This window comes from Varanus komodoensis, unplaced genomic scaffold (genome assembly GCF_004798865.1).
Source record: "Varanus komodoensis strain SLA01 unplaced genomic scaffold, ASM479886v1 scaffold12, whole genome shotgun sequence".
Lineage (NCBI taxonomy): Eukaryota > Metazoa > Chordata > Lepidosauria > Squamata > Varanidae > Varanus > Varanus komodoensis.
This window is the reverse complement of record NW_025335349.1, coordinates 2,563,571-2,578,980: the sequence shown is the minus strand read 5'-3', so window position 1 is coordinate 2,578,980 and position 15,410 is coordinate 2,563,571. Positions and strand designations below refer to the sequence as shown.

At 39.1% G+C, this 15,410-nt stretch overlaps 1 protein-coding gene across 1 annotated transcript in view; it reads left to right on the top strand.

The window, feature by feature from the left end:
- The window catches only part of KHDRBS2 (KH RNA binding domain containing, signal transduction associated 2), a 387,570-nt gene that overhangs the window by 196,652 nt on the left and 175,508 nt on the right, over positions 1-15,410 (top strand). Inside the window, exon 4 of the mRNA XM_044422177.1 lies at positions 2,850-2,996. Coding sequence (XP_044278112.1) covers positions 2,850-2,996 — 147 coding nt within the window. The remainder of the gene's footprint in view (positions 1-2,849; positions 2,997-15,410) is intronic.

Here is a 15,410-nt window from a genome sequence, read left to right as displayed (position 1 = left end):
GGGGAATGCTGGTACCTGTACAGACATGCATAGGATTGTACCCTTGATGTTTTGGTGGGGAAAGGTGCTCAGAGCTTTATTGTGGAAATATATATAAATCAAATAATTAAACATGATAAAAGTATTGATCATTATAGAAACCCACTTTGAGAAGGGGGTAAATTTCAGTTGAGATGTTGATTTAAGATTTTAATGATGACTCTTATCTGCCTTGAGTCTAGTATGGAGATTGCATTTAGGGTGGGAGGGTATCTAGCTATTTTTAAAAAAAAAATACGTATTGTGAAAGGGCAAAACCTCTACTCTGCAATGGTACCATTGACACTGGTAGAAATCTGGGACCCTGCATTCCAGTGGCAGCACAGAGGTTCTTCACGGAGCTGCTTGCGCTGAGAAGACATGACATGCTAGTCAGAGAAGTCCGGCACCCAGGGCTGCATGCGATTTTATGGAAAACAAGTTCTCCACATGTTTTTGTTCAGTGAGCAACAAGCACACAGGCAAACTAGGAGTATCAGTAAACCCATTTGCTTCTCTAGGGTCCTAATTTGCTTTATGATCCCAAAGGTACATGTCATTGATGGAGGATGCTTCCAGTTCACTGAAGGAAAATAACTTAAATGAAAATGTTGTGCAGCTATAGCCTCAGAATCAGTTTGTACAGCACTTTGTTTTGAGGGCCTGTTTGAAAGCAGGCGAAAGAGAACGGATGCCCACCGGGCCCTCAAACATAACAGCATCCCTGCTAAGGTGCACGTGCGTGTATTTAGCCATATGGACTTACATTCCTGTATTAGACCATCGGTGTGTCATGTTCTTACATCATTTTTCTGCAACTTGCAAGAGAAAAAGTATTTGTAATTAGGCCAAAGTCAATTGAAGGGATCAGAACCTGAGCTGCTCGAGGCCCCAATACCTCATCACACAGTTAGGAATAGTGCTCAGCAGTGAAACAGTTTGCCTTGTATTATGTTGGTTTCTTCATTGTTAGAGGTTGTTAAGCAGAAGGTGGATGGCTACCTATTTGCAGGGGTGTGATGGTGATAGTATTGATCTGGGACATGGGAGACTAGGCCATGAAGCACACTGAACAACTTTGGGACTCTGGGTCCACTAACTCATGGCCTAGCCTACATATAGGATTGTTGTGAGGATGGATATCATCCTCAGTGTATGTCACTTCGAGCTCCTTAGAGGAAACACTGGGATATAAATGTAATGAATAGCTGTAGTAGTGGATTTCTTATAGCAGGAGTAGGTTGGACCAGATGATATTTGAGGTACGTTCTAACTCTGTGGTTCTGTGTTCCCAGGAGATAAATAGCACGTACATCACACTCTGCTTTACAGATAGAACAGGGTTGCAATACCTCTTCTCCCACATCAGCTTGCCTGCACTCCAAGATCTGATACAAAGCACCTTCTTTGCATCCCTACATGGGTAGATGGTAGCTTAATTGGGATGTGTAAGAGGACATTTTCTGTAGCTGTCTCCAGTCATAAAATTTTCTTGCAGGAGGTTCATTTGTTCCTCTTTACTTCTATTCTGCTCCCAGCTGAAGACAATTTTCTTCAGATGAACTTTCTCTTGATGTTGATATTTTAAGATTCTGCTGCTTTTAATTGTCCCCTATGGTTCTTCTGTTTTTTCAGCATTTTAATTGTTTAATTGTTATTGTTTCATTATGCGTTGAATGTTGTTAGCTACTTTGTTTGAGCAATATATTGGTAAGTGGAAAAGCAATTACTCAAACAAACAACAAACATGAATTATTCAAGGAATGTTAGCTTATAATTTTAACCCACTTACTCCAGAGTAGTTGCTGAGACTCTCTAATAAAGTTGTAATATTGCAGTGAAAAATCGGAACTGGAAGCCCTGCCTTCCTTTGTTCAGGACTAGGTTTTAACCACAGACCTTTAATTGTTTTTCCTTTAAGCCAAAGGGGGATGATGCATAGATTGTGTTACAGGCACTAGGTGGTACTGAGTTTATCTGTATCTGGAGTTTCCTGGTTCTGCCCCATTCCTTCTTATGTACACGGTACTATGTGCAGGGATTTCCTGTGCTGAAGAGGGGTGACAACTGAGAGGGAAAGCACATTTTTGGAATCATCCCACCTGAGCAGAGTGAATCTATAACCACCATTAAAAAATACGAGAACACAATACAATAGGGTGTGACCAAAAATACAATATGGTTCCCAATGCATTACAAGGAAACTCTTCATTGTGGCCAATGTTTCATATGTCTTTATTTAGTTTTAAGCAGCTTACTAGAAGTTTTTACTATTGCTTGTCCAAGCAAGCGGATCCCATTCACCCCAGTGGATGATCTTTCAGTTTTCAAATGTGACACCAGTTGCACACCTCGCAAGCACCTTTCTGCGTGCAGCGCCACATCCAGAGGGCCCCTTCTTTATGAATAATCCCATTTCCTCTCATACATCAATTTTCTGGATTTACGTGATATTATCCATATCTTATTAGTTTACAGAATTCATAGTGTCAGCCACTTCAGAAAAAAACCTATCTGAACAAGCTCTCCTCTTTTCAGTGGGAGTTTCTGCATTATCATGAAATTTCAACACATTCCTATGAAGTATTTCACTTTTCTTCTTTGCTGATTAAAATCTGTTGTAGATGTTAATTATGCTAGTTTTTATCATTCAAACACTCAAAAGTGATTTTCAGATCTTCAAGTAATTTATACCAGAATGTGTTGCCTCTCAAAGGACCTCATTTTGCTGAAAGTCTGCCTAGATTATGCCCTTTTGTCATGTTCTCTGTAAATGCTAAATCAGTGCAAAGTGAATAGATTTCCATTTCTAAAAATACTCTCTTCCACAGGAAGAAGAACTAAGGAAGAGTGGGGAAGCCAAATACGCACACTTGAGTGATGAACTACATGTATTAATTGAAGTGTTTGCCCCACCCGGAGAAGCATATTCACGGATGAGTCATGCCTTAGAAGAAATTAAAAAATTCCTCGTTCCAGTAAGTGGCTTAGTGTTGTTACAAACATACATGCTTATCATTATATTTCTTTAAGATGTATACATGCAACCAATAGCTATTATTACCTATGCATCTTCCCACCACTCCTTGCACTGTCATGTCAACAAGCTGAATAATATTGCAAACTTCTATCGTTATTGAATATTCTATGTTAAGAATTGCTTTTATGAACAATCTCAGGATCCAGCTGTAATACCTGTGCTTATGAAGCCCTAGACGGATCAAGTCCAGAGATATCAAAGAAATGGGTCCAAACAAACTCCTTCATTGTGGCTCGAATCTATGTTGCTTCAGGGAAATTAGGGTTAGTTCACCAGAGATGGCTGGGGCAGAAGTGGGAGGAACAGGAAAAGAAGTGGGCACCAGCAATGAACCTGGACAAAGGAACACTGCCCAGACAGGATGAGCCATGAATGCAGATTATTGTCAGCAATGAACTTGAGAAGAATCACTCCAGGTTCTTAAACGTATCGAGGAAAATAAATAGTGACTACAGTAGGCATAGCCAATACAGAAAGAGAAGGGGAAGCAGAGAGCCTGTAAGACCCTGGAACAACACATGTGAAAAGTGCCCCTTGTTCGTCTTGGTGTGATGATTGTCATGACTGCATTGACCTCTTTTCAGTCTCGCATAGGAAATAGACATTTCCTTTAAAACGACAGAGGCAGCTTTATGAGGCAATCACAGCTGAGCAGGCACCAAGAGGCAATGTGATGATGTCGCGTCACCATGCAAGCAGCCAGATTTGACTTAAATGATGGGGCCACAAAGGCAAATCAGAATGAGGGTAATACATCCTGACTTCACCTTGAATGGGTGGAGATTTTTGTTTCACAGCCTTCTCCTCGCTCCCAAGTGTTGTTTGGAAATAAGAAGATTTTGGGGTTTTTTGGAGAAATAAATAGTTTTGCTCGGCTCTGACTCTATCCAGATAGACTATTGGTCATTTGTACCCTTTAGATATGCACCATGTAATCTTCTGTGCAGCTATTCATAAAAAAGTCCAGTTGAGTTAATGTGACTTGTCCCCAGGTAAATCTGTATAAAATTCCAGGCATTATCACACCCCACTCTTTTCCATTAACTAGCAGAACTATATATGGCCAGAAATCTACAAAGTGAGATTTTAAGTGTTTTCTGTAAACACAGTGATTCCTTTTGCTTAATAGTTGGGCAACATGATCTTGAAATACATTAGACAAACCACCCCCATCCCCACTGCCTCCATCTTATTTATGCAGGTCTGTGCCTAATGATCTTGCCAAGGAAGCCAGTCAGGAAGATGTCTAAACAGGTTTTGTTTTTATTCGGTTACCTTGTCACTTTTCACAGTTGCTCAAAGTTATCAGTTCATCCCAGGCGACTTTTAGAATCAGAAAGAAAAGGCTGTGATAAAAAACTTATATAAACTGAAGTAAGAAAACACAAATATCTGTAGCATGCTGTGTGAAGAGTTTATTGGTAAATTTAAACTATACCTTCCACATATTTCATATTTCTGATTAATTGAATTAATCAGAATCAGGATTTGATACACAAGCCCTGTTGTGCCCACCCATGCACTGAATAATAATGAATAATGTCCTGACCAATAGTGAATAAAGGAGATAAAAATAGAGGATGCAAACCTGTTTGAAACGTGAAGGGGCTGCACAAATAAACAGAGGGAAGTGCTTTCCAAAGAAAGCAAAGCAAAGCAAAGCAACATGGCACCAGGGACAGCTTTTCTGCAAGAGTGTGCCCGATGACAACAAATGAACATCAGCTGACAAGAGACTGGGCGGCAGAGGCTTATGTAATAGACATGAGTGTGTCGCAAATTTAACCCAGAAACAACGTTCATTTCATTTCCACAGACTATTGTTGTTCCTCATGGCTTGTCATTGACTGTGACAAGAAAAGACAATGAGAAAATAACTGTTTTGAATAGCATGGGGTCAATGATACTTTCTTGCTAAGGGGCAGGGGTTGAAATTAAATACATAAGTAAAGTGCTTGATAGGACACATGACTATTTGGTTGTGCAGGCGAGCAGGGGACTTGAGAGCTTAAACCTTCTCCTGGGTAGAAATACACTGGCTGCCCAGAGGCCAACAGTAGTGAGACTTGCTGTTCAGGCCTCTATGGCTAAATTTGCCCTACTGACAGCCAGCTCATGCTCTACTGACAGGGAGCTAGTAAAGTTCTGTCCTGGTCTGAATTATCATTTATGTTTCCATAAAAATAAATTAAAAAGGGAGAAACAAAATCAATAATTGGAAAAGCTTGTAACTCAGTTGACTACTTTTCCAATTGCACCACCTTATCAGGGCATACAGGATGTTAAATATTAGTTTAATAACATTCATTCACAGAAGGATTGTATTTGCATTAGCTTGTTTTTGACACACATCTAGATATTATTTTGCCATTGAAAGACAATGCTCAGATACATTCACATCCATAAATTTCCAATTCTTAAAGTTTTTGCTTAGAATTGTATAGTAAAGTCTGTGAAATATCAGATCAGAATATAGAAGCCTTCTTTTCTTATGTTACCCTTTTCTGTTTAGATACTTTACAAAAGCAGTCTTTAATGACGTCTTTGCATTTTAGGGAAATTGCAAAAGCAATAACTAATAGGAAAATAGGAAAATTGCCAGGTCTGGATAGATTTCCAGTTGAGCAGCATAAGACATTTTCTAGCTTTTTAGTTCCTAAACTTCATCATTTGGGTAATTTTGTTTTTGAATTGGGTTCTTTTTCATCTGCACTTAGCGGCACTTATATTACTGCAATTTCTAAACCCAATGAAACCACTCTTGTGCTAATTACTGACCTGTGTAATTGATTAAAGTAGATATTAAAATATTAATTGCAATTTTGGCTGATATACTACAGCAAGTATTACAATATTAGTCCAACTGGGTTAGGTGGGCTTTATTAAAAAACAAAACAGGAGGCTGAAAATGTGGGATTGGTTGTCGATTTGGTTGCATTAAACATAGAATAGATACAGCCTGGATATATTGGATGCTACACTGTCTTTTCACTAAGGGCCTAATTACATTGGATAATTGTTGGAGGTACAATTCAGCTAACGCTTCTCTTACTCATATGAATATGTTTCAGTAATCTTTGGCAATGGCTGTTTGCTTTGGGGGGAGGAAATATATTAGATAAATTTTGTAATTCAGTGTTCTTTAATATTTACAGATCTGCATATTCTTCTTAACTATCTACAATTCTTTTAGAATTTAAAACTATGTAAAACATAATTACTGTAAGTGGATTCTTCATATCCATTTGGCAGCAAAAAGACTATAGTTATAACATTGGAGGGATTAATGGGCACCTGCAATAACACAGTGTGTAAGACCTGATGAAACATGCATCTTTTTAACAGGTTGTTTTAGGCTGCCTTTGTTGAAACATATGCATTCTTATCTTTAATAATAGTGGTATCTCTTGCTACGCAATACATGTAATGGTATATAGTATATTTGTATTCATAATTTATTTGCTTAAGTTTCATGAAGGAGCGTTGCTACCACTTATTTTATACTATTATATGTTTCCCTTTCCCTTAACTATTCTGGTTTTGGTTTTAAAATACACAATAAAAATAAATATTAAACCTGAAAAATGCGCTTCTGAAAAACTTTCATCAGACATATAGCATGTTAAGTGGTGAAGGGATGTGATAAATTGGCTGATTTTCATATTTAAAGTACTATTGGCAGCATTCCAGCATTGTGAGATACTGAAGAGCCACCAATCCCACAACATTATCAGAGTTCTACTGTAAATAATATTGTTAAAAAGAACCATGGATATTTGTTATCTAGCGTTAAGAAGTAGTTTCTTTGAAGACATTTCCTTCTCACTACCACACTGCAGAATCTACAGAATGTTCTCCATCACATTGTGTGTGGTATCGGCCCCAGGGCATTGTGGAGGGCTACCAGTTCCAGGCCGTTGCGGAGAGCTGCAAAATAGTGGCTAAGCTACCAATTCAGTTGCAGCAACACCCAGCAAAAACAAGGAACACAACAGCATAGACAACAACTAAACTTAGGAAAAATAAAACACACTGGGCTACATCCCTGCCAATGGTGAGGCCCCTCACCGAGAAACTGCTCAAAAATGTGTGGCTTCCCATTTTCTCTGCCTGCAAATAAGGTGGATCATTTCAAGAGGTCATTTACATATAACTCTAAGGTTCTCAGCCTGCAGGACCACAATTGGGCCATCCCTGGCCAGCACCCAGTGGTGGTGCCTCATATATTAATGTGTCCTTGTCCCTTTGTTCAGCTTCTGTCATACATGCTGCTTCCAGAAATACAGTTTCACTTTCAGCTAGAGCTCAGTAGTATGCATAACAATGCATGGAGAGTGCCACAATTAAATTAGGACCCTTGGGAAAGGTATGTGTGACAGAGTGAGAGAGAGAGAGATTATTGACTTTGTCAAAACAAAGCATTTTTTTCAGCCTTATTATAAAACTTCCATGATGAAACCATTAAATCAATATAGATTACAATTCAGAATTCAGACATGTGGTAGGACTGCAGAAGTCTTAACATGCAGAGTATATTCATTTATGGGCTTTATTAACTGCACCACTAAAATAAAAAAAATACTTTCACAACATGGTAATCTCAAATTAACAACATGGACTTTTTTCTTATTTGGGTCTCTCATATTGTTGTGGCAGATCAGTCCTTGTCTATAATCAGCATAGTCCTTCCAGGGTAATCCACAGCAAGTTTTCCCAACCTGGTGCCTTTTGGAAGTGTTAAGGCTACAACACCTGCCTTTTACAAACAGCGTAGCCTTAACAGTCATGTGCATGCCGCCACCTAGACCTCACAAGAGGCATCCATTCCCCACTCAGAGATTTAATTTTTGGATTGTGTAAGTTATGGCCAGTCCAATGAGCTGCATTTTATTGTACCCAGATCTAGTGTTGCACTCCTGTGCTTCCACTTATATAAGAATGTGAGTTAAATATTCTGAATTTGCATGGCTTGCGATCTGTATATCATTTGGTATGATTATGATGCACTATACCAGACACCAAAAGAAAGATAAACTAAAGGTTTCTTCAGCCTTCACAAATTGTTATACTGTTTAAGATTTAGTTTATTGCAGCAATAATCACCCCAAACAAGTAACAACTATATTTTATTACCTGTTTACTAGTTTTATCCTTCACTGCTTCATTTCAGATTTGTAATATCACTAACAAAGCTCTTCTTAAATAGCTTGTTAAAGTGTGTGCCAAGAGGTCTACTCTGCAGAGGCATGTACTAGATAAGTTGACCTTTATTCTCTTTTTACAATACATCTTCAATTTGTTTTATGAGGTTTTGTTGTTTATAAAAATCTAATTTATTGTGGAAGCAAGTTAGTTGCCTTCTATTCATCCTTTATATACTCTGCAGATAGCTTCTTGCTACATTAGACCTCACTGCAGGATATGGAATGACTGTTCTGCTGTTCTCTCCCCTTTGCTACCTAGAATACAGAATAGGTGAAATATCATCAGATTTTGAGTGACCTTGTCCTACATCCAGGTTGGTGAAGCCTGATCCATGGAATAGGCCATCTGGAACTTAAGGCACATCATTTCCATGTGAAAAATATGGAGATGGAGATGATGCTACATCTCGACACTTTAGATCAGGGGTCTCAAACTCAACTTACCTGGGGGCTGCTGGAAGTAGAGTCTGGGTGAGGCTGGGACACATCAAGTATTTCACCACCACGCTGGTGGTGGGCTGCTCATCCCGCGGCCAGCCCAGGTGCCGCCGGCGCTTTGAAGGCCACAAAGCCCGTGCCCTACCGTCCCGGCAATTGGCCCGCGGGCCGCGAGTTTGAGACCCCTGCTTTAGATAACTTCTCCCTTCCAGATGTGAATTAAAGAAGAAATCAAAGGCAGTGCTTTTGTGTGGAAGCGTGTGTGTGAATATGTGTGTGTGCTTCCAAATATTTTCATTTAATCTTTACCTCCAACATTTCAATGGTGCCGTGTAATAAAATTCCTAGCAAACCTTTCTAACCCTTGGGGAAGGAAAGTAGTTCAGAAGCTAATCGCTACTCAAAGAGCACTACCTCAACAGGCTCTTTGGATTAGGGATTCTACCACTGTATTAGTCAGAGTTTAACTTGTCAGAGATTTATTTGAAAATATTTAAAACTGTGGCCTCTTTGTTGAAGGGTCATTCCATTGCTTCCTTTTGTAGCATACTGAGGTCAACCTATGGAACTTTCTGGCCTTCTCTGGATCTGGCAATAACCAGTGGACATGCTCTATATTGTTCTGCGCTTCACATACCTGTGAATCTAGTTTATACGATGCTCAGTGTATTCACTGAGGATGGAAGGGGAAATAAAGAGACGAGACAGAGAAATGAACTTGGACCACCTGTGTTTATTAAATGAGCTCTACAAAGGGGAGCAGTGTAGATTTCTATACAGGCACCTAGCCTGTAATTGCATCATGTAAGTCAGCCTAGCCATGCAAAATGGCATCTGTAAGATTGCACAGCCCAGGTCCAGACCATCCTGGGGCTGGGGGACCTTCCATATCAGCCCCTTCCAGGGCCATGGAACTGAGCAGATGAGGTGAGTTACTTTCTTTATCTTGCTAATACATTTCAAAGCCTTGAGCAGGAAGCCTCAGACATAGCCTGTTGCCAGAAAAGATTCTCATCAACCCCAACTGAATTGCCGGTATGAGCATGCCGAGTCCTTTTCAGCTCTCCTGTCCTCTCCCACCACCCCTCATAGCTTCCCCATGCCAAGGCAAGTCAGGCAGAGAGAGGAGATTGGCAACACAGTATAACCTGTCCTTAAATGGTAACTCAGCACAGACCTGAGAAAACGGTATGATGATATCAGTTTCTGTAGCCTGTGATACTACCATGTTTATCTGTTGTCTTGGAATGGAGCCTGCAAGCAGTATGTGTGTCCCATCAGAGAGGTGACTTTGGATGAATAGCCACTGTGAAAGCAAAATATACTCCAAACACCATCAGTTATATAGAGGGAACCTGAACTAATTCTCTTGTTTCTCCCCATCAATGCAATGCCGGCACTTGTATATCTTTTCCTCCTATACTTAAATTAAGTTGCAGTTCTCAAAACCAAGGAAGCAAAACTTATTTTTTCTGGCACAGTTTTAAAAACAATTTATTTAAGCTGAAATAAATGTAAATGTTAACATTATTAAAGTATTAAATAACTTTCATTGGTTTTGCATTGCAATTTTAAAAACCTCGGGAATGGATCACTCATTATATTTCTTATATGTGCAAAACAATTTACTTCAGGTTGCATAACTAACAGCAAATTCTTCTGAAGTTGGTAGGTGTTTGTTTTTGGAGAAAATCTGCCATTAGCATTGATCAGAGATTTCTCCCAGTGCACATAGTACCTCAGCTGATTTTGCCAAGGACTGGTGGGAAGGAAAGGATTAAATACCTCCATACCATCAGACCTAACTCCTCACCCCAGTAAATTCTGTCTACATTGAAAAAAAAAAAAACCTGCACCTTAAATGCAAAGATTCGTTTAATGTCATTTCTAGTTTGGCCATACGTTTCTGGCTATATGTATCAAATTGGAACAATTACAAAGTAGCTAGTATTACTACAATTGCTCCCTGTTGCATATACATGCATTAGAAAACATATACTCCAAATTATACAAAAAGTTTAAATGATAAGATTTTCAGAGAGAAAATCAGAAGCAATGGTCAAAACCCACAAATGTTTAGAATTTTTTTCTTTGAATTCCTGAAGAGAAACTCTCTGACTCACAAGTGTTTGGTAAGCTTTGCCAGCAAATTGTGTTCTTGAGAAATGTATAATGTGCCTTGTGTTTTTCTGTTGATTATCAGCCTCAGGATCAAATAAGTGATTCTAGATTGCAGGACACAGAATAATCGATTCAAGTTACAACAACCCAGATTCAGGCTGGACATACGTAGGAAAAGCTTCCTCACTGTCAGAGCAATACAACAGTGGAACTAGCTGGCTAGAGAGGTGGTGGGCTCTGCCACACTGGAGACATTCAAAAAGAGGCTGGTCAGCCCTCTGAGTGGGATGGTGTGACTTAGGGATTGGACCCAGTGGCCTTCATGGTCACTTCCAGCTCTACAATTCTATGAAGTTGTTTGTTTACAGAATGGTTTATAAGACACCTGTTAAGACCAAATCCTTACAAGGCAGCTCAAATATCAAATCTTATGATAGCTCAAATATCAAATCTTATGGATGGATGGATGGATGGCTATGGATATAGATATCCATAGAATTCAGTTAAAAATCCAAAACTATCAAATAATTAAACAATAGCAGTGCCTAAATGATTAAAATAAAAAATACAGGCCAATTGAAATAAGATTCTCTAACAGTGAGACAAGGAAATCAAATGCAATTTTAAACAAAAACACAATGTTCAGATAGTTTACAGGAGCCTTCCCCAACCTGGTGGCCCTCAAAGGCATTTGGACCACAACTCCCAGAATTCCCATCCAGCACGGCCATTGACTGGGAATTCTGGGTGTTGCAGTCCAAATGCGACTGGCAGGCACAAGGTTAGGGAAGGGTGGTTTACAGAATATACCAAAATAACTATGGACTGGAGCTGCACTAAGTGTTCCCACGTTTCAAGGAGATAGGAAATTTTCACATTTGCATAGGCTTATTGATATTCTAGATTAGGGCTTTTTCAGGGACATATTTTGCCAAGGAAAGCAGTCCCTTAATATAGCAATATGAACACATGGAGGGATTTCTTTAAGAAGGAAATAATAACTATTAGAGCTAGTATATTGTCTACCCATAATGCTTGACTGAAAACATTGCTGGTGGTGGCTGGAAGTGTGAGGGAAGGGTGGGCAGTTGTGACATTGCAAATCTGAATGAGTAACTGAACCACTGTTGAAATATTTTAAAGTATTTGCCAGCCTGTTTGGCAACTCAGCATTAGAAATTTTATTTTTTGTTTTACTGGTTTATCTCATACATAGTTCATTGTAATGTGTAGATTTCCCATCAGATGACAGATCAAGGACACTGCAATTGAATGTGGATGAGGAAAAGCACATATTGTGGTGTGTATCCCATGGTAATGCTCATGGTTTCTCCACAGTGGAAACAGCTAAGCTGCAATTACAGCTCGTGGAAAAAAAAATTGCCTTCAGCTTCTAGGGACAAACAAAGGCAACCCATAACAGCAGCTGGCCTTTTGTTTCTGAATTCTTCTATACCTCTGACCACTTTCATCCTAGAGGTGTTTATCTAGAATGCTAAAAAAAGAAGACTATCTGTTGTACATAATGGAGGATTTCACATCTATTCGGTACATTAATGAGTAGAAAAATTATCATGAGGAAGACCAAGCAGTACAACACACACATACCTAAATGTTTCACATCTTCCTTTTCCCTGCGGTTTACTTATCATGGATGTTCCCTGCCACTGCTCTTTCAGTTCCTTAATATGCATCTAGCGTCAACAACAAATTAGGCACTGGTGCAATCTGTGATAAAAATATGGGGTGTGATATTTATTACTTTTAAAATATCGCACTATGCCACACCAAAAAGCTGTCAGGTCAATTGATGAGCAGAAAAAAAATTAAAACGATAAAATAGCCCATCATAAAACAGTGACTGAATTAAATCATCAGAGATAAAAGTGCTCTGTTATCACACAAAGAAAATAAAACTGGATTCAACTGATGTTTTAAAAGGCCTAAGAATTTTGTTAAAAATAAGTCTCTCTGCCTGTTCTTTGGATCTCATTTCTATGCTTGACAGAGTTGGCCCAAAAATATTGCCCTGGGTGGCATAGCAACTGGTGACCTTTTGTATCCAAGGCCAGGTACCCAAGTATATGCAAGTTATTTTGATACCCAAGAAGAATGCCACAGGCCCAATCTCAATAATGCAACACTCCCCATCTAAAACAAACAACAGTGATAACTTCAGTTACTACCCATTTTCTATCTTTTGATGGCTCTCAAAACCATCTACCTAAGATGGTTTGCTTTACTTTTGCCAAACGGCAGGACTGGCCCTCACCATGACTAGCTTGCAAAATAGGTTCCATATCCCACTTTTCTTTGGGAGGAATAGGATTAATTCTGCGTATTTCATAGATACACATAAGCTGTATTCATATGTAGATACACATGACATACATATGAATATGACTTTCAAACTCCCTGTGTTTGCATATCTTTATTACGGTTTTATTCTTTCTCATTCACCATGTTTGTTAAATATGTTAGTATTTCTTGAAAAGGAGAGAAAGGGTCAGAGACTGTAATTTGTTCTTAGCTCTCTGTCTGCAAACAGTTTTCGATATCATCAACCATAGTATCCCCTGGGGCAAATGTCTGAAGTGGGAGTAGGGGATACTGCTTTGCAGTAGTTCTGCTGCTACTTGGATGATCAGTCCAAAAGGCAGTGCTTGAAGAATTTTGCTTGGTTCCATGGAGTCTCCAATATGGGGTTCCTCATGGTTCAGTCTCATCCCCCATGCTCCTAAGCATCTACAAGAAACTTCTGAATGGGATCATCTGGAGTTTTGAAGTGTGTTGTTATCAGTATGCTGATGAGATAGAATCCACAATGCAGTGATCAGTTCATTAACTAGTACTTGTTAAACATCTTTGACCACTACTTAATTTTTTTCATTGGCTCCTGAGTTGGTTCCAACTGCAATTGAAAATGCAAGTTTTGTCTATAAAGGCCTAAACAGACAGAGCCAGAGCAGGTAAAAGACCAAATTATCCTACATGAACCTGCGTGTCAGCTAAGGTTTCGAAAGAGGCCCTGTCGATGTTCTTCTTTCAAAGCTGAATTGAGTAGCTACCAGGGAGTAGACCTTTTCTGTGGTGGCACACCAGTTATGGAACTCACTCACTGGGCACATTCACATAGCGCTATGATTACTAGCTTTTAACCTCCAAGTCAAATGTTCCTGGTTTGGCAGAGCCACAAAAGGCATTTAAAATTGATTTGTGTGTACTTGCTAACCCACCCCCTTTTTTCCTTTTTGATATTTTATTTCTATTCTTAGGTTGTTTTATTTTGCTCGAAGATATACATTTTAGGCGTTGTAGCATTTCTAAGCTATCTGGTAGGGGGAATGGTGGAGTGGCAGAATCAAAATATTTCAAATCGCATGTTAATAATGTTGACCAAGATAACCAGAAAAACATGAATTCTACACAGTCAGAAGCAGTCAGTCTCTGGCTGCCTTATACTGAGGGCAGCTGGCTGCACCTTCCCCATGCTCTGCTGTACTAGGAGTGCACAAATGGAAAAAGTGCACATTTTTTAAAATGGAGTCGTCAGTTCTGTGCACCTTTGAAAAGTATACATTCTTTTCCCATGAATTAAAGCATCTTGGTATGCATTTTTCCAAAGAGCACATATGTATGAATGCTATTGAACACTATTCATTTGGTCTGTGAATGTCATTGAAAGGTCAGAAATGCAGGGGCTTCAACCATAGATTGCATTGAAGTCCATGTTGTATCCAATAGGTGTGCACTGGGTATATCCAGATAATAAACCAACTGAAATTCATTTCTCATACATTCTGATACTGTTCTAAATGAACATTTTGACTGATCCAGAAAGGCAAAGTTCTTACGTTTTAAATTCACTTATACTAAATGAGGCCCACTGAACACAGTGAGACTTATTTCTGAAAAAACAGGAACTAGATTTTGCTGCAAGAAAGCTTTGCCTATGCCTATTTCATTCTGGCTACATTTCCATTTCAAAAAGTTCTGGATTGTTGTTTTTTATGTTTTTTTCAGACCCCATGCCTTCATGGCAGCACAGGTTTCTATGTTTTTGCAGATTCTGTTCCTGTAGTCCCTGTAAAAGCCACTTGCAGAAAAAAGAAGATTCTTCTGCTGACAGTCTTGGCAGATGAATGGAGAGAAAGTAGTAGTCTGATTCTGCTTTCATATGACTTATAAATCATAGATCAAAATGTTCTGTCTAGAGACACCTATGTTAAAAGACAACAGGAAAACAGTCTCAAGAGATCCTGCTTTCCAAAAAGCCTAGATATCATTTTCGGCCCAGGAGAGACAGAACACCTTTGGGGGAAGGGGAGGGGACATGCACAGGTGTCAGTATAAACACACAGAATATGCCAGTTTTAGCTAAATTTTTTAGTTGTGGCTTTTGCTGTGATTTATGCTAAATCTTATTCTTTCTGAAATTACTCACATCTGAACAGCTTGGGCAGGGAAGGCACCTTGGATGCTGTTTATTCCAAGTGTGTGTGTCTCTGTGTTTTAGTGTTTGGCTTTGGTGGTGGAAGACATTTATTCTGAAAGCTTAAGAGAACAATATACAAGGTAACAGCTTGTGA